The 23,620-nt window shown below is 44.4% G+C and overlaps 1 protein-coding gene across 1 annotated transcript in view; it reads right to left on the bottom strand.

Annotated features, from left to right (window-relative positions):
- LOC110526645 (protein unc-13 homolog C-like) overlaps positions 1-23,620 on the bottom strand; it is a 265,368-nt gene that overhangs the window by 49,792 nt on the left and 191,956 nt on the right. Inside the window, exons 24-28 of the mRNA XM_036981784.1 lie at positions 11,195-11,283; positions 10,043-10,183; positions 4,793-4,916; positions 2,431-2,490; positions 1,169-1,249 (exon numbers count right to left, since the gene is read on the bottom strand). Of these exons, the coding sequence (XP_036837679.1) occupies positions 1,169-1,249; positions 2,431-2,490; positions 4,793-4,916; positions 10,043-10,183; positions 11,195-11,283 (495 nt within the window). The remainder of the gene's footprint in view (positions 1-1,168; positions 1,250-2,430; positions 2,491-4,792; positions 4,917-10,042; positions 10,184-11,194; positions 11,284-23,620) is intronic.

Raw genomic sequence — 23,620 nt, 5'->3', positions numbered from 1 at the left:
CTCTCCCCCATCCCTCCCTCCCTACCTCTCTCTCTCCTCTCTCTCTTCTTTTAAGTCTTTAACCAGTCCTGCATTCAGCCTGTGTATCTCTGCTAGTCTCTCTCCCCCATCTCCGCCCCCTCTCTTCCTTTAAGTCTTTAATCAGTCCTGCATTCAGCCTATGTATCTCTTCCACCTAAAGGTATTGCTTAACTGTGATTGGCCAGAGTCTCCTGGAAGCATTACTGAACTCCTCTAATTGGACGTTCTCCTCGGAATACTGGTGGAGAGAATTCCACAGCATGACGGATCTAAACAGGGAGCTGGTGTCCATGGAGATGCAGGAATCAATTAGCTTCTGTTTCACGCCGCTGCGTTGAGTGTTCACACAGACCCCGGTCTGAACTCCTGTCTGTGTCACAAATAGCACCCACAGGGCTCTGGTCAAAAGTACTGCACTATGTAGGGAATAGGGTGCCATTTGGACGCACTTACTGACTGCATCGACTCCTCTCAGCACCACTACTTCTCTTAAAGACCTTACAATCCTGTTAAAACAGTCACCACTCTACAATGATCTTTTAGGTAAACTCTCATTACAACCCTACTACCTTGTTAAAACAGTCACCAGTCTACAACGATCATTTAGGTAAACTCTCTTTACAACCCTACTACCCTGTTAAAACCCTGTCCATCTCTCTTTGCTCAGCATTTCTATACAGGGACAGAGAAAGGTAGGCATGGATGGTTAGAGGGAGAAAGGAATGAGGGTAGGGATGGAAGGTGAAAGGTAGGCATGGATGGTTAGAGGGAGAAAGGAATGAGGGTAGGGAGGGAAGGTGAAAGGTAGGCATGGATGGTTAGAGGGAGAAAGGAATGAGGGTAGGGATGGAAGGTGAAAGGTAGGCATGGATGGTTAGAGGGAGAAAGGAATGAGGGTAGGGATGGAAGGTGAAAGGGAGGGATGGATGGATGGAAAGAGAGAGAAATTGATGGAGGGATGGATGGAGGGATGGAGGAGGCATGGATGGATTGAGAGAGGAATTGATGGAGGGATGGATGGAGGCTGAAAGGGATGGAGGAAGGGAGGGATGGATGGAAAGAGAGAGGGATGGTGGGTTAGACAGATGGAGGGAGAGACAGATGGAGGGGGGAGAGAGGGATAGATAGAGAGAGGGCTCTCCATTACCTTGATGGTGGGAAGGACAAGGTCCATGGCTGCACACTGTCTTGGTGTCAGGCTACGGGCTTCCTCTCTGATCACATGGTCCTAGAGCGGAGAGAATAGAAAGAGAGAGATTCCATAACATTCCTCTTGGAGAGGACACACACACACACACACACACACTCACACACTACATTTAAGATGTTTGCATATGATAAGATTGCTATGTACATTGTAATGGAAAACTGTCATTTATATGTTAATTTTAGGTATTATCAACAGTAAAAATTATAGAGCATTGTGGGAAAATTGCTGTATTTCAAAATTGCTGTATTTCAAAATTGCTGTATTTCAAATGGTATTGTAATTCCACCCAGAATACAGTACCGTATCTTTGGAGCGCCAAAAACATTTTGACCCCTAGTGGGTGCATGGTATAGTTGTTCCTTGCTTATTAACATATTTTTAAGCGTACTTTAAAATATAAAATACATAATTCTACTCGCCACCGAGCTGCCTGTAAATTACTGTCAAATTCATGGCAACCCCTTTAATGTGTATTATCAATGTGGTTCCTGAGGTGGTAAACACATTGTGAGATCTGATCATTTGATTCAGCAGGAGAATACAGCAAAACAGTACAGGCAGCGACAGTACAGTTGCTTGCAAACTGCTGCTCAACCATGGCATCACAGACACAATACTGTCTCCCTATCTTTCTGCTGTGCTTCTTGGAACATGAAATAGACTAGTGACTGTGATCAAAGAGTGTGACTGTGGGAAGATCTTTTAATTTAGGAGCAGAGATACAGGGACTTCATTAAAAACAGTTAATCTGTGTTACAGACGGATTGGAAAGCAACCACAATTACATAATATGATGAAGACTTGGCCAGTTTAGTCATGGGTTTATAGCATGAAGTGAAGTTGCATGACTAGGGTAGGAGTGGGCTGTTTTAGCAGAGATTACCTCAATCTGGATGTAATCACTATGAGAACTAACCAACTAACACAGATCTACTGCTCTGGAAGATGTACGTTGTGGACTGTGTGGGAGTCCAACTTTTGATAATCACAACAGTGTGTGTGTATGTGTGTTTACTGTAGCTGTGGTTGTGCTCTGACCGACTAGAGATTGCAAAAACCCAGAACTGCCCATTAAACTCTGTTTTTAAGTCTCTCATTCGTTCTCACACACACACACACACACACACACACACACACACACACACACACACACACACACACACACACACACACGCACACACAGTGTGCCCCAGACCTACCTTGAGTTTGGATAGCTGTCCCAGGTCCTTGGCAGCACTGAAAATCATCTGGGCTCCTTGCTGTGAGGAGAAAAGACAGACAGGGTTATACCCTATATACACTATACACCTTTGAAGCACTTTCATGCTGAATATAATGTGAAAGGAAGCACGAAGGTGGTACAGAAGAGGATGTTTTGTTTGTTTGTGTGCGCGCGTGTGTGTGTGTGTGTGTGTGTGTGTGTGTGTGTGTGTGTGTGTGTGTGTGTGTGTGTGTGTGTGTGTTTAGACCAGACGTGTCTGTGGGCGTGTTTAGACCAGAAGTGTCTGTGGGCGTGTTTAGACCAGAAGTGTCTGTGGGCGTGTTTAGACCAGACGTGTCTGTGGGCGTGTTTAGACCAGAAAGGTCTGTGGGCGTGTTTAGACCAGAAGTGTCTGTGGGCTTGTTTAGACCAGAAGTGTCTGTGGGTGTGTTTAGACCAGAAGTGTCTGTGGGCGTGTTTAGACCAGAAGTGTCTGTGGGCGTGTTTAGACCAGAAGTGTCTGTGGGCTTGTTTAGACCAGAAGTGTCTGTGGGCGTGTTTAGACCAGAAGTGTCTGTGGGCGTGTTTAGACCAGAAGTGTCTGTGGGCGTGTTTAGACCAGAAGTGTCTGTGGGCGTGTTTAGACCAGACGTGTCTGTGGGCGTGTTTAGACCAGAAGTGTCTGTGGGCGTGTTTAGACCAGAAAGGTCTGTGGGCGTGTTTAGACCAGAAGTGTCTGTGGGCTTGTTTAGACCAGAAGTGTCTGTGGGTGTGTTTAGACCAGAAGTGTCTGTGGGCGTGTTTAGACCAGACGTGTCTGTGGGCGTGTTTAGACCAGAAAGGTCTGTGGGCGTGTTTAGACCAGAAGTGTCTGTGGGCTTGTTTAGACCAGAAGTGTCTGTGGGTGTGTTTAGACCAGAAGTGTCTGTGGGCGTGTTTAGACCAGAAAGGTCTGTGGGCGTGTTTAGACCAGAAGTGTCTGTGGGCTTGTTTAGACCAGAAGTGTCTGTGGGCGTGTTTAGACCAGAAGTGTCTGTGGGCGTGTTTAGACCAGAAGTGTCTGTGGGCGTGTTTAGACCAGAAGTGTCTGTGGGCTTGTTTAGACCAGAAGTGTCTGTGGGCGTGTTTAGACCAGAAGTGTCTGTGGGCGTGTTTAGACCAGAAGTGTCTGTGGGCTTGTTTAGACCAGAAGTGTCTGTGGGCGTGTTTAGACCAGAAGTGTTTGTGGGCTTGTTTAGACCAGAAGTGTCTGTGGGCGTGTTTAGACCAGAAGTGTCTGTGGGCTTGTTTAGACCAGAAGTGTCTGTGGGCGTGTTTAGACCAGAAGTGTCTGTGGGCGTGTTTAGACCAGAAGTGTCTGTGGGCTTGTTTAGACCAGAAGTGTCTGTGGGCGTGTTTAGACCAGAAGTGTTTGTGGGCTTGTTTAGACCAGAAGTGTCTGTGGGCGTGTTTAGACCAGAAGTCTCCACAAGAATAGTAAACCATTTTCTTTTGACCAACTGGGGACATTTTGTTGGTCCCCACATGGTCAAATGCTATTTCTAGGGGGTTTAGGGTTAAGGTTAGAATTAGTGTTAGGGTTAGAATTAAGTTTAGGGTTAGGGTTAAGGTTAGATTTTGAGGTAAATGTTAGGGTTGTGGTTAGGGGTTAGGGAAAATATAATTTGGATCAGGACAGAATTGTGTCCCCCCACAAGGTTAGTTATACAAGACTGTGTGTGTTTGAGAACATTCCTTATGGGTGTTGTCAGCCTTGTCAGTGTTGCCTGTTGGAAAAGCAGGTTTGCCTTTTCATTCTTCTATCCAGGCGTCACTAACATTTCCTGACTGACACATAAAGAGAGAAGGAGACACCATCTTGTCCGAACTTTGTAAATATCCTCTATGGTGCATCTGTGTTTTGTACATATTTGTGTGTGGGAGTGTGTCGATGTGTGCACATTTACAGACTAGAGGATATTCCAGCCAGAGGTAGGCAACCCTGGTCATGGAGCGTTGCAGATACTGGACTGTAGTGATTTTTCAGTTAGAAAAGTTTTTTGTTTCAGTCCTGAGAGACCAGGTACAGTAGGTACAATTGAGCCTAGCTCTGATATTGGCCAATTATCTAATTTGGTTCCTTCTGGGGGCAAGTAAACACTTTAGTACCTGTAGCACACCAGAACCACAGCTACCTACTTCTGCTCCAGTGTAAGAGGTTCTCCCATCATGGTTAGAATAGTTTCATGGCTTACAGTGGTAATTGAGAGGTGTGAGGACTATCTGCCTCTCCGTGGTGTTGTGCGCGCGCACGCGCGTGTGTGTGTGTGTGTGTGTGTGTGTGTGTGTGTGTGTTTGGTTTATATAACATAACATCTTACATTCTGGTCATTGAGAGGTGGTAAGACTATCATTCTCTCAATAGTGATGATGACGATCTTCCACAGTTCCTTCAGGACTCGTTTCAACACCGTCTTCTCACAGATCTTTGCAAATAAAATCAAACTGCAGAGCAGAGCAGAGCAGAGACAGAGCAGAGCAGAGAGAAACAGAGCAGAGAGAGACAGAGCAGAGAGAGACAGAGCAGAGAGACAGAGCAGAGAGAGACAGAGCAGAGAGAGACAGAGCAGAGAGACAGAGCAGAGAGAGACAGAGCAGAGAGAGACAGAGCAGAGACAGAGCAGAGCAGAGAGAGACAGAGCAGAGAGAGACAGAGCAGAGAGAGACAGAGCAGAGAGACAGAGCAGAGAGAGACAGAGCAGAGAGAGACAGAGCAGAGAGACAGAGCAGAGAGAGACAGAGCAGAGAGAGACAGAGCAGAGCAGAGACAGAGGGGAACAGAGCAGAGAGACAGAGCAGAGAGACAGAGCAGAGAGACAGAGCAGAGAGAGACAGAGCAGAGAGAGACAGAGATAGAGACAGAGACAGAGCAGAGACAGAGCAGAGACAGAGCAGAGACAGAGCAGAGACAGAGCAGAGACAGAGCAGAGCCAACAGTCTAAGTCAGATGTAAAACCACAGCAGAAACACAATCATTAGACTATCAAATCAACATTTTTGAGATGTTTTGAGACCTCTATAGTAGTCTAATGTCAAGATGAAACCCCATTCCACGACATCTGTTGTGTAGATCCAGCTATTTGCCTCCAGCCCAAAGATAAAAATAGAGTAAACTAGCAAAAACAGGGAATTAGTCCGTGCTTATCTTTGCAATGTATTTGTGATGAAGGCGTATAGCTGGATTTACACAACGGATGTCGTGGGATGTGTTTTCATCTAGAAATTAGATTACTTTAGAGGTCTGAAAACATCTGACAAACTTTCATTTATGAATGAAATGTCCCTTTAACAATGTTACAGACGTCACAAGCCACATACGTCACAGGGCCTATAGGAAGACAACAGGATCAAACACAATCAAGGGTGAAGTTCAAAAAGCCATGATATGTGGAATAAATGCATCAGCTTCACGTGATAATCTCAGTGAACGGAAAACCTTGGTTGAGGATTTCGTTTTGCATATTATTAAGAGGATTCTACTGTAATACCCCATTGGCCTCGATGTTGCCGTGAGTGTCTGAGAGAGAATCACACAGCTTATGCACGCACACACACACACACACACACACACACACACACACACACAATTGAACACTTATGAGAGATTCTGGAGGGGCACCTGAGACAGCATTATCCACCATCATCAACAAAACAATCTATGCAAGGTGCATTGAAGTTGTTCTGGCTCGTGGTGGCCCAACACCCTGTTAAGACACTTTATGAATCTATGCAAGGTGCATTGAAGTTGTTCTGGCTCGTGGTGACCCATCACCCTGTTAAGACACTTTATGAATCTATGCAAGGTGCATTGAAGTTGTTCTGGCTCGTGGTGGCCCAACACCCTGTTAAGACACTTTATGAATCTATGCAAGGTGCAGTGAAGTTGTTCTGGCTCGTGGTGGCCCAACACCCTGTTAAGACACTTTATGAATCTATGCAAGGTGCATTGAAGTTGTTCTGGCTCGTGGTGACCCATCACCCTGTTAAGACACTTTATGAATCTATGCAAGGTGCATTGAAGTTGTTCTGGCTCGTGGTGACCCATCACCCTGTTAAAACACTTTATGAATCTATGCAAGGTGCATTGAAGTTGTTCTGGCTCGTGGTGACCCAACACCCTGTTAAAACACTTTATGAATCTATGCAAGGTGCAGTGAAGTTGTTCTGGCTCGTGGTGACCCATCACCCTGTTAAGACACTTTATGAATCTATGCAAGGTGCATTGAAGTTGTTCTGGCTCGTGGTGGCCCAACACCCTGTTAAGACACTTTATGAATCTATGCAAGGTGCATTGAAGTTGTTCTGGCTCGTGGTGACCCAACACCCTGTTAAGACACTTTATGAATCTATGCAAGGTGCATTGAAGTTGTTCTGGCTCGTGGTGACCCAACACCCTGTTAAGACACTTTATGAATCTATGCAAGGTGCATTGAAGTTGTTCTGGCTCGTGGTGATCCAACACCCTGTTAAGACACTTTATGAATCTATGCAAGGTGCATTGAAGTTGTTCTGGCTCGTGGTGACCCAACACCCTGTTAAGACACTTTATGTTTATGTTTCCTTTAGTTTGGCAGCTACCTGTATCTCTATCATGTGAGGGAATACTTTGGAAAAGATTTCCACAATTATTATTATTCATGTTATTATTCTTATTTTGCTCAGAAAAATTGGCGGGCCAATTGGCCGAGAGTTGGGGAACCCTGTAGCAGGCTAGTTGGTTACCTAACCCAAGGCTCGAACTAGAGGGCTGCAGAGATCAGAGATCGGGTCCTGACAGAGATTACTGCTGGGCGGTGGACATTTTTTTTGTGCGGCTGGGAGCGGGCGGCCAGATCAGACAATTTTGGGGTTCAAATGTTTTTGTTGTCCCCAGATTATTTGGAAACGGTTGTCTTTCTGCTTTCTATGCTTCATTGACCTACCTACTGTATTTAAAGCACATCTTTGTTGCATTATTCACACACTCAGAATACGCTGCATCAAGTTAAGTAGCCTCCCTCTCCTCTTCTAGTTGGGCGTGCAAGATCAAGTGTGCACCCCATGATCAATCACAGTTAAAAAACGATTTATATATATATATATATGTGTGTATATTTTTTACCATCACTGTATGTGCACCAAAAAATTATTGCCAGCAGAGCGAGAAGATAAATCCCCCCCCCCCCCCCCCCCCCCACACACACACACACACAAACTTCCTGCGACCAAAAAATGTACCAATTTCTTTGTTATTTTTGTGCATTTTAATATTGCTTATAGGTTGCAAAATTGCTGTGAACATGGCTACTGTATCTGATCTGCGTCGTCACACAGGCCTGTGCCTGAAATAACATTCCAGGACTGCAGTTGGGTTCCGGACCAGTTCCTGCTCTGGCAGGTGAGAGTCAGACATAAAGCCAGCGGATGTGGGCCCAAAGCTCCAACATCTAGGCTAACTGGTTAACTAACCCAAAGCTCCAAACTCTAGGATGACTGATTAACTAACCCAAAGCTCCAAACTCTAGGATAACTGATTATCTGACCCAAAGCTCCCACCTCTAGGCTAACTGGTTAACTGACCCAAAGCACCAACCTCTAGGCTAACTGGTTAACTGACCCAAAGCACCAACCTCTAGGCTAACTGGTTAACTAACCCAAAGCTCCAAACTCTAGGATAACTGATTGACTAACCCAAAGCTCAAACCTCCAGGCTAACTGGTTAACTAACCCACAGCTCCAAACTCTAGGATGACTGATTAACTGACCCAAAGCTCCAAACTCTAGGATAACTGATTAACTGACCCAAAGCTCCAACCTCTAGGAAAACTGGTTAACTGACCCAAAGCTCCAAACTCTAGGATAACTGATTAACTGACCCAAAGCTCCAAACTCTAGGATGACTGATTAACTAACCCAAAGCTCCAAACTCTAGGATGACTGATTAACTGACCCAAAGCTCCAAACTCTAGGATGACTGATTAACTGACCCAAAGCTCCAAACTCTAGGATAACTGATTAACTAACCCAAAGCTCCAAACTCTAGGATAACTGATTAACTGACCCAAAGCTCCAAACTCTAGGATAACTGATTAACTAACCCAAAGCTCCAAACTCTAGGATAACTGATTAACTAACCCAAAGCTCCAACCTCTAGGATAACTGGTTAACTAACCCAAAGCTCCAACCTCTAGGATAACTGATTAACTAACCCAAAGCTCCAAACTCTAGGATAACTGGTTAACTAATCCAAAGCTCCAACCTCTAGGCTAACTGATTAACTAACCCAAAGCTCCAAACTCTAGGATAACTGATTAACTAACCCAAAGCTCCAACCTCTAGGATAACTGATTAACTGACCCAAAGCTCCAAACTCTAGGGTAACTGATTAACTGACCCAAAGCTCCAAACTCTAGGATGACTGATTAACTAACCCAAAGCTCCAAACTCTAGGATAACTGATTAACTAACCCAAAGCTCCAAACTCTAGGATAACTGATTAACTAACCCAAAGCTCCAACCTCTAGGATAACTGGTTAACTAACCCAAAGCTCCAACCTCTAGGCTAACTGGTTAACTGACCCAAAGCTCCAACATCTAGGCTAACTGGTTAACTGGCCCAAAGCTCAAACATCTAGGCTAACTGGTTAACTGACCCAAAGCTCCACCATCTAGGCTAACTGGTTAACTGACCCAAAGCACCAACCTCTAGGCTAACTGGTTAACTAACCCAAAGCTCCAAACTCTAGGATAACTGATTAACTGACCCAACGCTCCAACCTCTAGGCTAACTGGTTAACTGACCCAAAGCTCCAACATCTAGGCTAACTGGTTAACTGACCCAAAGCACCAACCTCTAGGCTAACTGGTTAACTGACCCAAAGCTCCAATCTCTAGGATGACTGATTAACTAACCCAAAGCTCCAACCTCTAGGAAAACCGATTAACTAACCCAAAGCTCCAAACTCTAGGATAACTGGTTAACTAACCCAAAGCTCCAACCTCTAGGATAACTGATTAACTAACCCAAAGCTCCAAACTCTAGGATAACTGGTTAACTAATACAAAGCTCCAACCTCTAGGATAACTGATTAACTGACCCAAAGCTCCAAACTCTAGTATAACTGATTAACTAACCCAAAGCTCCAACCTCTAGGATAACTGGTTAACTAACCCAAAGCTTCAAACTCTAGGATAACTGGTTAACTAACTCAAAGCTCCTCTAGGATAACTGGTTAACTAACTCAACGCTCCTCTAGGATAACTGGTTAACTAACTCAAAGCTCCTCGAGGATTAACTGGTTAACTAACTCAACACTCCTCGAGGATTAACAGGTTAACTTACCCAAAGTTCCTCTAGGATAACGGCCACATGCATTCTGACACCTACTGAGTCAAACAATATGAATCCTCAGTAACTCCATGGTGAAAACAAACACCTACTTTTTATCCAGGAGTCACTTCTTGGCTAACTGGTTACCTCAATGTTAACTCAAGGGTGTAAACAGAAAGCTACTATTTATCTAGGAGATACATGGATTCGCTACTGGATACTAACCTCTAAGCCAGCTGATAATATGCCTATATGGACCTACTTTTTATCCAGGAGGTCCATGAGTGGTCTGAGGACAGTCTCAGCATCCATGGCAGCGTTGCTCTTCCCTGCAGCACTCCCCTTCATCTGGACTAATTCCTGGTTCATCTGCTTTACACAGTCCTCAATCACCGGTTTGAAACTGGACAGGGAAATAACACAGGGTTAGCACAGATACACACAGACCACAGATACACACAGACCACAGATACACACAGACCACAGATACACACAGACCACAGATACACACAGACTACAGATACACACAGACCACAGACAGGGAAATAACACAGGGTTAGTACAGATACACACAGACCACAGATACACACAGACCACAGATACACACAGACCACAGATACACACAGACCACAGATACACACAGACTACAGATACACACAGACCACAGATACACACAGACCACAGATACACACAGACCACAGATACACACAGACCACAGATACACACAGACCACAGACAGGGAAATAACACAGGGTTAGCACAGATACACACATACCACAGATACACACATACCACAGATACACACAGACCACAGCTACACACAGACCACAGATACACACAGACCACAGATACACACAGACCACAGATACACACAGACCACAGATACAGACACACACAGACCACAGATACACACAGACCACAGATACATACATACACACATACCACAGATACACACAGACCACAGATATACAGATACACACAGACCGCAGATACACACAGACCACAGATACAAACAGACGCACACAGACCACAGATACACACAGACCACAGATATACAGACACACACAGACCACAGATACACACAGACCACAGATATACACAGACCACAGATATACACAGACCACCGATACACATAGACCACAGATATACACAGACACACACAGACCACAGATACACACAGACCACAGATATACAGACACACACAGACCACAGATACACACAGACCACAGATACACACAGACACACACAGACCACAGATACACACATACACACAGACCACAGACACACACAGACCACAAATACACACATACACACAAAACTCAGGCACACACAGACCACAGACACACACAGACCATAGATACACACAAACAAAGACACACACAGAACCCCCCCCCCCCCCCCCTCCCACACACACCTGGAGCCGAAGACTGCACTGAGCTCATCCAGCACGGTGTTGAGTTTGTTCTGCAGTTCCTTCAGTAGTTCACTGGCCTCAGCATCCAGCTGCAACAGTAACAGGCAAGGAGATGCCCATCATTAGCTGCTACATCAATACAGCTTTATATCAATATCACTATACATCCCCAACATATCACCAACACTATACATCTCTACTATATCACTAACACTATACATCTCCATTATATCACTAACACTATACATCTCCACTATATCACTAACACTATACATCTCCATTATATCACTAACACTATACATCTCCACTATATCACTAACACTATACATCTCCATTATATCACTAACACTATACATCTCCACTATATCACTAACACTATACATCTCCAATATATCACTAACAGTATACATCTCCATTATATCACTAACACTATACATCTCCACTATATCACTAACACTATACATCTCCATTATATCACTAACACTATACATCTCCACTATATCACTAACACTATACATCTCCATTATATCACTAACACTATACATCTCCACTATATCACTAACACTATACATCTCCATTATATCACTAACACTATACATCTCCATTATATCACTAACACTATACATCTCCACTATATCACTAACACTATACATCTCCATTATATCACTAACACTATACATCTCCACTATATCACTAACAGTATACATCTCCATTATATCACTAACACTATACATCTCCATTATATCACTAACACTATACATCTCCACTATATCACTAACACTATACATCTCCACTATATCACTAACACTATACATCTCCATTATATCACTAACACTATACATCTCCACTATATCACTAACACTATACATCTCCACTATATCACTAACACTATACATCTCCTTTATATCACTAACACTATACATCTCCATTATATCACTAACACTATACATCTCCACTATATCACTAACACTATACATCTCCACTATATCACTAACACTATACATCTCCACTATATCACTAACACTATACATCTCTACTATATCACTAACACTGTACATCTCCATTATATCACTAACACTATACATCTCTACTATATCACTAACACTATACATCTCCATTATATCACTAACACTATACATCTCTACTATATCACTAACACTATACATCTCTACTATATCACTAACACTATTCATCTCTAATATATCACTAACACTATACATCTCCATTATATCACTAACACTATACATCTCCACTATATCACTAACACTATACATCTCTACTATATCACTAACACTGTACATCTCCATTATATCACTAACAGTATACATCTCCATTATATCACTAACACTATACATCTCCACTATATCACTAACACTATACATCTCTACTATATCACTAACACTGTACATCTCCATTATATCACTAACACTATACATCTCCACTATATCACTAACACTATACATCTCCATTATATCACTAATAGGGTGTAGAGAATAGGGTGCCATTTAAAGGCAGCATAAAGGTGTTTTAGAGCAGGTTTGGTGGAGACAGATAGATCCCAACCCTCTAAATGTGTTTAGGACAGGTTTGGTGGAGACAGATAGATCCCAACCCTCTAAATGTGTTTAGGACAGGTTTGGTGGAGACAGATAGATCCCAACCCTGTGAATATGCTTTAGGGCAGGTTTGGTGGAGACAGATAGATCCCAACCCTCTACATGTGTTTAGGGCAGGTTTGGTGGAGACAGATAGATCCCCAACCCTCTAAATGTGTTTAGGACAGGTTTGGTGGAGACAGATAGATCCCAACCCTCTAAATGTGTTTAGGGCAGGTTTGGTGGAGACAGATGGATCCCCAACCCTCTAAATGTGTTTAGGACAGGTTTGGTGGAGACAGATAGATCCCAACCCTCTAAATGTGTTTAGGGCAGGTTTGGTGGAGACAGATAGATCCCAACCCTCTAAATGTGTTTAGGGCAGGTTTGGTGGAGACAGATAGATCCCCAACCCTCTAAATGTGTTTAGGACAGGTTTGGTGGAGACAGATAGATCCCAACCCTCTAAATGTGTTTAGGGCAGGTTTGGTGGAGACAGATAGATCCCCAACCCTCTAAATGTGTTTAGGGCAGGTTTGGTGGAGACAGATAGATCCCAACCCTCTAAATGTGTTTAGGGCAGGTTTGGTGGAGACAGATAGATCCCAACCCTGTGAATATGCTTTAGGGCAGGTTTGGTGGAGACAGATAGATCCCCAAACCTCTGAATATGCTTTAGGGCAGGTTTGGTGGAGACAGATAGATCCCCAATCCTCTAAATGTGTTTAGGGCAGGTTTGGTGGAGACAGATAGATCCCCAACCCTCTGAATATGTTTTAGAGCAGGTTTGGTGGAGACAGATAGATCCCAACCCTCTAAATGTGTTTAGGACAGGTTTGGTGGAGACAGATAGATCCCAACCCTCTAAATGTGTTTAGGGCAGGTTTGGTGGAGACAGATAGATCCCCAACCCTCTAAATGTGTTTAGGACAGGTTTGGTGGAGACAGATAGATCCCCAACCCTCTAAATGTGTTTAGGGCAGGTTTGGTGGAGACAGATAGATCCCCAACCCTGTGAATGTGTTTTAGAGCAGGTTTTGTGGAGACAGATAGATCCCCAACCCTCTAAAGGAGTTTTAGAGGGGAGATCTAATCTATCTGGGTGTGACGGTCTCATCGTCACTCAGTCATCTCACAACACCCAGCCCCCCAACTCAACTCTCTGATAGTCAGTCAAGTACTGTACATGGTTAGTACGAGAAGCACATGTTGTGTCTGGCTCACAGTCCCCACATTACTGAATGCCTCTGAAGTACCATGTCAGGAGGAGAGGACACTGGGTGCATCCTAAATGTTCCCTATGTAGTACAATATGGGTCCTGGTTAAAAGTAGTGCACTACTGTCTGTAGGGAATAGGGTGTAATTTGGGATATAACATCTATAGGGCCTGTCTGTGTATTCCAGGGTGTACTGAAAAGAGAACAGAGGGGCAGACAGCGTCATTTAGAATGACTAAAGACTTTCTGACTGGCCTGCTCTGACTGGCCTGCTCTGACTGGCCTGCTCCTTGATGCGTTTAAGTCTACTCTATAGATCCTACAATTCATCAGTTACATTGCCACTTATTCTGCAAACATAAGTGTATGTGTGTGTGTGTGTTGTTTGTGTTTTGTGTATTGATGCTGTGTGTATAGTGGAGAGTGGTAGCTGTTTCAGGCCTGGTCCCTGAGATAGATATGTGATGAAAGCTAGCTGCTCCATGTGCATGACAGGTCATCACATTAAATCAAATCAAATGTTATTAGTCACATGCGCCGAATACAACAGGTGTAGACCTTACAGTGAAATGATTACTTACGAGCCCCTAAACCAACAAAGCAGTAAAAAAAATATGTATATGAAAAATAAATAAAAGTAACATGTAATTAAAGAGGAGCAGTAAAGTAACAATAGCTGGACTATATACAGGGGGGTACCGTTACAGAGTCAATGTGCGGGGGCACAGGTTTGTCAAGGTAATTGAGGTAATATGTACATGTAGTTAGAGTTATTAAAGTGACTGTGCATAGATGATAACTACAGAGAGCAGCAGTGGTGTAAAATAGGGGGGGGGGGGGGGGGGCAATGCAAATAGTCTGGGTAGCCTTTTGATTAGAAGTTCCGGTACCGTTTGCTGTGCGGTAGCAGAGAGAACAGCCTATGACTAGGGTGACTGGAGTCTTTGACAATTTTTTGGGCCTTCCTTTGACACCTCCTGGTATAGAGGTCCTGGAAAGCAGGAAGCTTGTCGCCAGTGAAGTCCTGGGCCGTACGGACTACCCTTTGTAGTTTCTTGCGCTCAGAGTCCGGGCAGTTGCCACACCAGACAGTGATGCAACCGGCCAGGATGCTGTTGAAGGTGCAGCTGTAGAACCTTTTGAGGATCTGAGGACCCATGCCAAATCTTTTCAGTCTCCTGAGGGGATTAGGTTTTGTCATGCCCTCTTCACAACTGTCTTGGTGTGCTTGGACCATGTTAGTTTGTTGGTGATGTGGACACCAAGGAACTTGAAGCTTTCAACCTGCTCCACTACAGCCCTGTCGATGAGAATGGGGGCATGCTCGGCCCTCTTTTTCTTGTAGTCCACAATCATCTCCTTTGTCTTGATCACGTTGAGGGAGAGGTTGTTGTCCTGGCACAACATGGCCAGGTCTCTGACCTCCTCCCTATAAGCTGTCTCATCCTTGTCGGTGATCAGGCTTACCACTGTTGTGTCATCGGCAAACTTAATGATGGTGTTGGAGTCGTGCCTGGCCGTGCAGTCATGAGTGAACAGGGAGTACAGGAGGGGACTGAACACGCACCCCTGAGAAGCCCCTGTGTTCAGGATCAGCAAGGTGGATGTGTTGTTACCTACCCTTACAACCTGGGGGCGGCCCGTCAGGAAGTCCAGGATCCAGTTGCAGAGGGAGGTGTTTAATCCCAGGGTCCTTAGCTATTGATGAGCTTTGAGGACACTATGGTGTTGAACGCTGAGCTGTAGTCAATGAATAGCAATCTCACATACAGTGATGGAAAAATGTATTTGATCCTCTGCTGATTTTGTGCGTTTGCCCACTGACAAAGAAATGATCAGTCTATAATTTTAATGGTAGGTTTATTTGAACAGTGAGAGACAGAATAACAAAATAATCCAGAAAAACGCATGTCAAAAATGTTAGAAATTGATTTGCATTTTAATGAGGGAAATAAGTATTTGACCCCTCTGCAAAACATGACTTAGTACTTGGTGGCAAAACCCTTGTTGGCAATCTCAGAGGTCAGACGTTTCTTGTAGTTGGCCACCAGGTTTTCACACATCTCAGGAGGGATATTGTCCCACTCCTCTTTGCAGATCTTCTCCAAGTCATTAAGGTTTCGAGGCTGACGTTTGGCAACTCGAACCTTCAGCTCCCTCCACATATTTTCTATGGGATTAAGGTCTGGAGACTGGCTAGGCCACTCCAGGACCTTAATGTGCTTCTTCTTGAGCCACTCCTTTGTTGCCTTGGCCGTGTGTTTTGGGACATTGTCATGCTGGAAAACGCATTCACGACCCATTTTCAATGCCCTGGCTAAGGGAAGGAGGTTCTCACCCAAGATTTGACGGAACATGGCCCTGTCCATCGTCCCTATGATGCGGTGAAGTTGTCCTGTCCTCATAGCAGAAAAACACCCCCAAAGCATAATGTTTCCAGCTCCATGTTTGACGGTGGGGAGGGTGTTCTTGGGGTCATGGGCAGCATTCCTCCTCCTCCAAACACAGAGAGTTGAGTTGATGCCAAAGAGCTCCATTTTGGTCTCATCTGACCACAACACTTTCACCCAGTTGTCCTCTGAATCATTCAGATGTTCATTGGCAAACTTCAGACGGGCATGTATATGTGCTTTCTGGAGCAGGGGGACCTTGCGGGCGCTGCAGGATTTCAGTCCTTCACAGCGTAGTGTGTTACCAATTGTTTTCTTGGTGACTATGGTCCCAGCTGCCTTGAGATCATTGACAAGATCCTCCCATGTAGTTCTGGGCAAGATTCCTCACCGTTCTCATTGTCATTGCAACTCCACGAGGTGAGATCTTGCATGGAGTCCCAGGCCGAGGGAGATTGACAGTTCTTTTGTGTTTCTTCCATTTGCGAATAATCGCACCAACTGTTGTCCACCTTCTCACTAAACTGCTTGGCGATGGTCTTGTAGCCCATTCCAGCCGTGTGTAGGTCTACAATCTTTTCCCTGACATCCTTGGAGAGCTCTTTGGTCTTGGCCATGGTGGAGAGTTTGGAATCTGATTGATTGATTGATTGCTTCTGTGGACAGGTGTCATTTATACAGGTAACAAGCTGAGATTAGGAGCACTCCCTTTAAGAGTGTGCTCCTAATCTCAGTTTGTTACCTGTATAAAAGACACCTGTGAGCCAGACATCTTTCTGATTGAGAGGGGGTCAAATACTTATTTCCCTCACTAAAATGCAAATCAATTTATAACATTTTTGATATGTGTTTTTCTGGATTTTGTTGTTGTTATTCTGTCTCTCACTGTTCAAATTAACCTACCATTAAAATTATAGACTGATCATTTCTTTGTCAGTGGGCAAACGTACAAAATCAGCAGGGGATCAAATACTTTTTTCCCTCACTGTATGTGTTCCTTTTGTCCAGGTGGGAAAGGGCAGTGTGGAGTGCAATAGAGATTGCATCATTTGCGGATCTGTTAGGGCGGTATGCAATTTGGAGTGGGTCTTGGATTTCTGGGACAATGGTGATGATGTGAGCCATGACCAGCCTTTCAAAGCACTTCATGGCTACAGACGTGAGTGCTATGGGTCAGTAGTCATTGAGGCAGGTTACCTTAGTATTCTTGGGCACAGGGACTATGGTGATCAGCTTATAATGTTGGTATTACAGACTAGGACAGGGAGAGGTTGAAAACATCAGTAAAGACACTTGCCAGTTGGTCAGCGCATGCTCACAGTACACGTCCTGGTAAGCCGCCTGGCCCTGCGGCCGTGTGAATGTTGACCTGTTTTAAAGGTCTTACTCACATCGGCTGTGGAGAGCGTGATCACACAGTCTTCCGGAACAGCTGATGCTCTCATGCATGTTTCAGTGTTATTTGCCTTGACGCGAGCATAGAAGTTGTTTAGCTCATCTGGTAGGCTCGTGTCACTGGGCAGCTCTCGGCTGTGCTTCCCTTTGTGGTCTGTAATGGTTTGCATGTCCTGCCATATCCGATGAGCATTAGAGCCAGTGTAGTACGATTCGATCCTAGTCCTTTATTAACGTCTTGTCTGTTTGATGGTTAGTCGGAGGGCATAGTGGGATTTCTTATAAGCTTCGGGTTAGAGTCCCGCTCCTTGAAAGTGGCAGCTCTAGCCTTTTGCTCAGAGCGGATGTTGCCTGTTATCCATGGCTTCTGGTTGGGGTATGTGCGTACGGTCACTGTGAGGACGACGTCATCGATGCACTTATTGATGAAGCCAATGACTGATGTGGTGTACTCCTCATTGCCATCGGAGGAATCCCGGAACATATTCCAGTCTGTGATAGCAAAACCGTCCTGTAGCTTAGCATCTGCTTCATCTGACCACTTTTTTATTGATTGAGTCACTGATGCTTCCGGCTTTAATTTTTGCTTGTAAGCAGGAATCAGATGCTGCAGGAATTTGGTCAGATTTGCCAAATGGAGGGCAAGGGAGAGCTTTGTTTGAGTCTCTGTGTGTGGAGTAAAGGTGGTCTAGAGTTTTTTTCCCTCTGGTTGCACATGTGACATGCTGATATATAGAGCGATATAAGTTTCCCTGCATTAAAGTTCCCGGTCACAAGGAGCACTGCCTCTGGGTGTGCGTTTTACTGTTTGCTTATGGCGGAATACAGCTCATTGAGTGCAGTCTTAGTGCCAGCCTCAGTCTGTGGTGGTATGTAGACAGCTACGAAAAATACAGATGAAAACTCTCTAGGTACATAGTGTGGTCTACAGCTTATCATGAGATACTCTACATCATGCAAACAAAACCTTGAGACTTCCTTAGATATCGTGCACCAGCTGTTATTTACAAAAATACATAGTCCACCGCCCCTTGTTTTACCAGACGCCGCTGTTCTATCCTGCCGATACAGCCTATAACCAGCCAGCTGTATGTTGATAATGTCATCGTTCAGCCACGACTCCATGGAGCATGAGATATTACAGTTTTCAATGTTCCGTTGATAGTTAATCTTCCGCGTAGGTCATCGATTTTATTTTCCAAAGGTTGCACGCTTGCTAGCAGAATGGAAGGCAGTGGGAGTTTATTCGATTGCTTGCAAATTCTCAGAAGACAGCCCGCCCTCCGGCCCCTTTTTCTCTGCCTTCTCTCACGCAAATGACGGAGATCTGGGCCTGTTCCCGGGAAAGCAATATGTCATTCACGTCGGGCTCATTAAAGGAAAAAAAGGACTCTGCCAGTTCGTGGTGAGTAATCGCAGTTCGGCAGTTATTTTCATAAGAGATGGTAGCAGTAACATTATGTATGAAAAAGTTTTAAAATAAATTACAAACAACGCAAAGAAACAAACCAAAAAATCACAATTGGATAGGAACACGTAAAACGTCAGCCTTCTTCTCCAGTGCCACTTGACAGTGTGTGTGCGTGTGTGTGCATATATATATACATACAGTGCCTTGCGAAAGTATTCGGCCCCCTTGAACTTTGCGACCTTTTGCCACATTTCAGGCTTCAAACATAAATATATAAAACTGTATTTTTTTGTGAAGAATCAACAACAAGTGGGACACAATCGTGAAGTGGAACGACATTTATTGGATATTTCAAACCTTTTTAACAAATCAAAAACTGAAAAATTGGGCGTGCAAAATTATTCAGCCCCTTTACTTTCAGTGCAGCAAACTCTCTCCAGAAGTTCAGTGAGGATCTCTGAATGATCCAATGTTGACCTAAATGACTAATGATGATAAATACAATCCACCTGTGTGTAATCAAGTCTCCGTATAAATGCACCTGCACTGTGACAGTCTCAGAGGTCCGTTAAAAGCGCAGAGAGCATCATGAAGAACAAGGAACACACCAGGCAGGTCCGAGATACTGTTGTGAAGAAGTTTAAAGCCGGATTTGGATACAAAAAGATTTCCCAAGCTTTAAACATCCCAAGGAGCACTGTGCAAGCGAAAATATTGAAATGGAAGGAGTATCAGACCACAAAATCTACCAAGACCTGGCCGTCCCTCTAAACTTTCAGCTCATACAAGGAGAAGACTGATCAGAGATGCAGCCAAGAGGCCCATGATCACTCTGGATGAACTGCAGAGATCTACAGCTGAGGTGGGAGACTCTGTCCATAGGACAACAATCAGTCGTATATTGCACAAATCTGGCCTTTATGGAAGAGTGGCAAGAAGAAAGCCAATTCTTAAAGATATCCATAAAAAGTGTTGTTTAAAGTTTGCCACAAGCCACCTGGGAGACACACCAAACATGTGGAAGAAGGTGCTCTGGTCAGATGAAACCAAAATTGAACTTTTTGGCAACAATGCACAACGTTATGTTTGGCGTAAAAGCAACACAGCTGAACACACCATCCCCACTGTCAAACATGGTGGTGGCAGCATCATGGTTTGGGCCTGTTTTTCTTCAGCAGGGACAGGGAAGATGGTTAAAATTGATGGGAAGATGGATGGAGCCAAATACAGGACCATTCTGGAAGAAAACCTGATGGAGTCTGCAAAAGACCTGAGACTGGGACGGAGATTTGTCTTCCAACAAGACAATGATCCAAAACATAAAGCAAAATCTACAATGGAATGGTTCAAAAATAAACATATCCAGGTGTTAGAATGGCCAAGTCAGTCCAGACCTGAATCCAATCGAGAATCTGTGGAAAGAACTGAAAACTGCTGTTCACAAATGCTCTCCATCCAACCTCACTGAGCTCGAGCTGTTTTGCAAGGAGGAATGGGAAAAAATGTCAGTCTCTCGATGTGCAAAACTGATAGAGACATACCCCAAGCAACTTACAGCTGTAATCGCAGCAAAAGGTGGCGCTACAAAGTATTAACTTAAGGGGGCTGAATAATTTTGCACGCTCAATTTTTCAGTTTTGATTTGTTAAAAAAGTTTGAAATATCCAATAAATGTCGGTCCACTTCATGATTGTGTCCCACTTGTTGTTGATTCTTCACAAAAAAATACAGTTTTATATCTTTATGTTTGAAGCCTGAAATGTGGCAAAAGGTGGCAAAGTTCAAGGGGGCCAAATACTTTCGCAAGGCACTGTATATATATGTGTGTGTGTGTGTGTATAAATGTGACAGATCATCACATTAGGTTAGATAAGAGTCATGCAGTCACAGACCAGCTCTCTAATCCTATCTCATTCTGATGGTGGATGGCTTGTAGAGACAGCTGTTGTGAATAGTAAGCCATTATTGAGGCCATTACACAGCGATCAAGATGTTATCCTCTCTCACGTCTCTGTCTCAGTCTTGCAGAAGTAAATGTTAATCTATTATTTAACATTCCATGAAATGACGGATGTGTTATTTCTTATTCTATCATATGTAGAGCCTGAAATATGTGTTATTTCAAATGATATGATAGCACATTGATCTGTGTAATTGCCCTGGCTTTCAGTTTGCTAATTGCTTTGGGAACACTTTCACTGCCAGTCAGCCAGTAATGTGTTTTTGTGCTGAGGTCTGCCTAAAATGGAAAAAACATTTACTTTATCAACCTGCATGATCCATTATGTTCCGACATCATTAGAAATAGCTGTCTAATGCCTGAAAGACAACGTAGTTTATAGTGGTATCAGGGTGTGATTACTATTTATTTTATCAACCTGCATGATCCATTATGTTCCGATATCATTAGAAATAGCTGTCTAATGCCTGAATGACAACGTAGTTTATAGTGGTATCAGGGTGTGATTACTATTGTATGTTTTTCCTGAATAATGCAACACCCCTGTCACTCAATTGGCCTAATAAATCACCTGTCAAACGTCTAAAGCAAGGAGCTACAGCCAAACCAACTAAAGCCGTTAATTTCAGTCAGATATGTCTGTCTTTGTCCTGAATGGCACCCTTTCCCTTTACAGTGCACTACTATATATAGCGCACTATATAGCGCACTACATTACTTGCTCAAATGTAGTACACTGAATAGGGAATATGGTGCATTTGGATGCAGACTCTGTCTGTTCAGATGCCTCATTACTGTAACAGAGCCTTTACTTCAGAGAGAGAGAGAGAGAGAGCACAGCTGGGGAGTTTTGTAAGCATTTGAGAAGCTCATTAGAGTTTGTACGAAATCCTGTCTAGAACATTTTGTAGCTTTAGTTTGGGTACCAAAATAAGTGAGCGCGGGGGCTAGATGCTAGATAAATACTGCGCCCTGACAGAACGCGGGGGCTAGATGACAGATGAATACTGCTCCCTGACAGAGAGTGGGGGCAAGATGACAGATGAATACTGCTCCCTGACAGAGTGTGGGGGCTAGATGACGGATTAATACTGTTCCCTGACAGAGAGTGGGGGCAAGATGACAGATGAATACTGCTCCCTGACAGAGAGTGGGGCTAGATGACAGATTAATACTGCTCCCTGACAGAGAGTGGGGGCAAGATGACAGATGAATACTGCTCCCTGACAGAGTGTGGGGGCTAGAAGACAGATGAATACTGTTCCCTGACAGAGAGTGGGGGCAAGATGACAGATGAATACTGCTCCCTGACAGAGAGTGGGGCTAGATGACAGATTAATACTGCTCCCTGACAGAGAGTGGTGCAAGATGACAGATGAATACTGCTCCCTGACAGAACGCGGGGGCTAGATGACAGATGAATACTGCTCCCTGACAGAGAGTGGGGCTAGATGACAGATGAATACTGCTCCCTGACAGAGAGTGGGGCTAGATGACAGATTAATACTGCTCCCTGACAGAGAGTGGGGGCTAGATGACAGATGAATACTGCTCCCTGACAGAGAGTAGGGGATAGATGACAGATTAATACTGCTCCCTGACAGTGAGTGGGGGCTAGATGACAGATGAATACTGCTCCCTGACAGAGAGTGGGGCTAGATGACAGATGAATACTGCTCCCTGACAGAGAGTGGGGGCTAGATAACAGATGAATACTGCTCCCTGACAGAACGCGGGGGCTAGATGACAGATGAATACTGTTCCCTGACAGAACGCGGGGGCAAGATGACAGATGAATACTGCTCCCTGACAGAGAGTGGGGGCTAGATGACAGATGAATACTGCTCCCTGACAGAGAGTGGGGGGTAGATGACAGATGAATACTGCTCCCTGACAGAGAGTGGGGCTAGATGACAGATGAATACTGCTCCCTGACAGAGAGTGGGGGCTAGATGACAGATGAATACTGCTCCCTGACAGAACGCGGGGGCTAGATGACAGATGAATACTGCTCCCTGACAGAACGCGGGGGCTAGGTGACAGATGAATACTGCTCCCTGACAGAGAGTGGGGCTAGATGACAGATGAATACTGCTCCCTGACAGAGAGTGGGGCTAGATGACAGATGAATACTGCTCCCTGACAGCGAGTGGGTCTAGATGACAGATGGATACTGCTCCCTGACAGAACGCGGGGGCTAGATGACAGATGAATACTGCTCCCTGACAGAGAGTGGGGCTAGATGACAGATGAATACTGCTCCCTGACAGAGAGTAGGGCTGGATGACAGATGAATACTGCTCCCTGACAGAACGCGGGGGCTAGATGACAGATGAATACTGCTCCCTGACAGAACGCGGGGGCTAGATGACAGATGAATACTGCTCCCTGACAGAGAGTGGGGCTAGATGACAGATGAATACTGTTCACTGACAGAGAGTGGGGGCTAGATGACAG

The sequence above is a fragment of the Oncorhynchus mykiss genome, chromosome 6, assembly GCF_013265735.2.
Source record: "Oncorhynchus mykiss isolate Arlee chromosome 6, USDA_OmykA_1.1, whole genome shotgun sequence".
Lineage (NCBI taxonomy): Eukaryota > Metazoa > Chordata > Actinopteri > Salmoniformes > Salmonidae > Oncorhynchus > Oncorhynchus mykiss.
The sequence above is the reverse complement of the archived record's forward strand: the minus strand, read 5'-3'. Positions and strand labels throughout refer to the sequence as shown.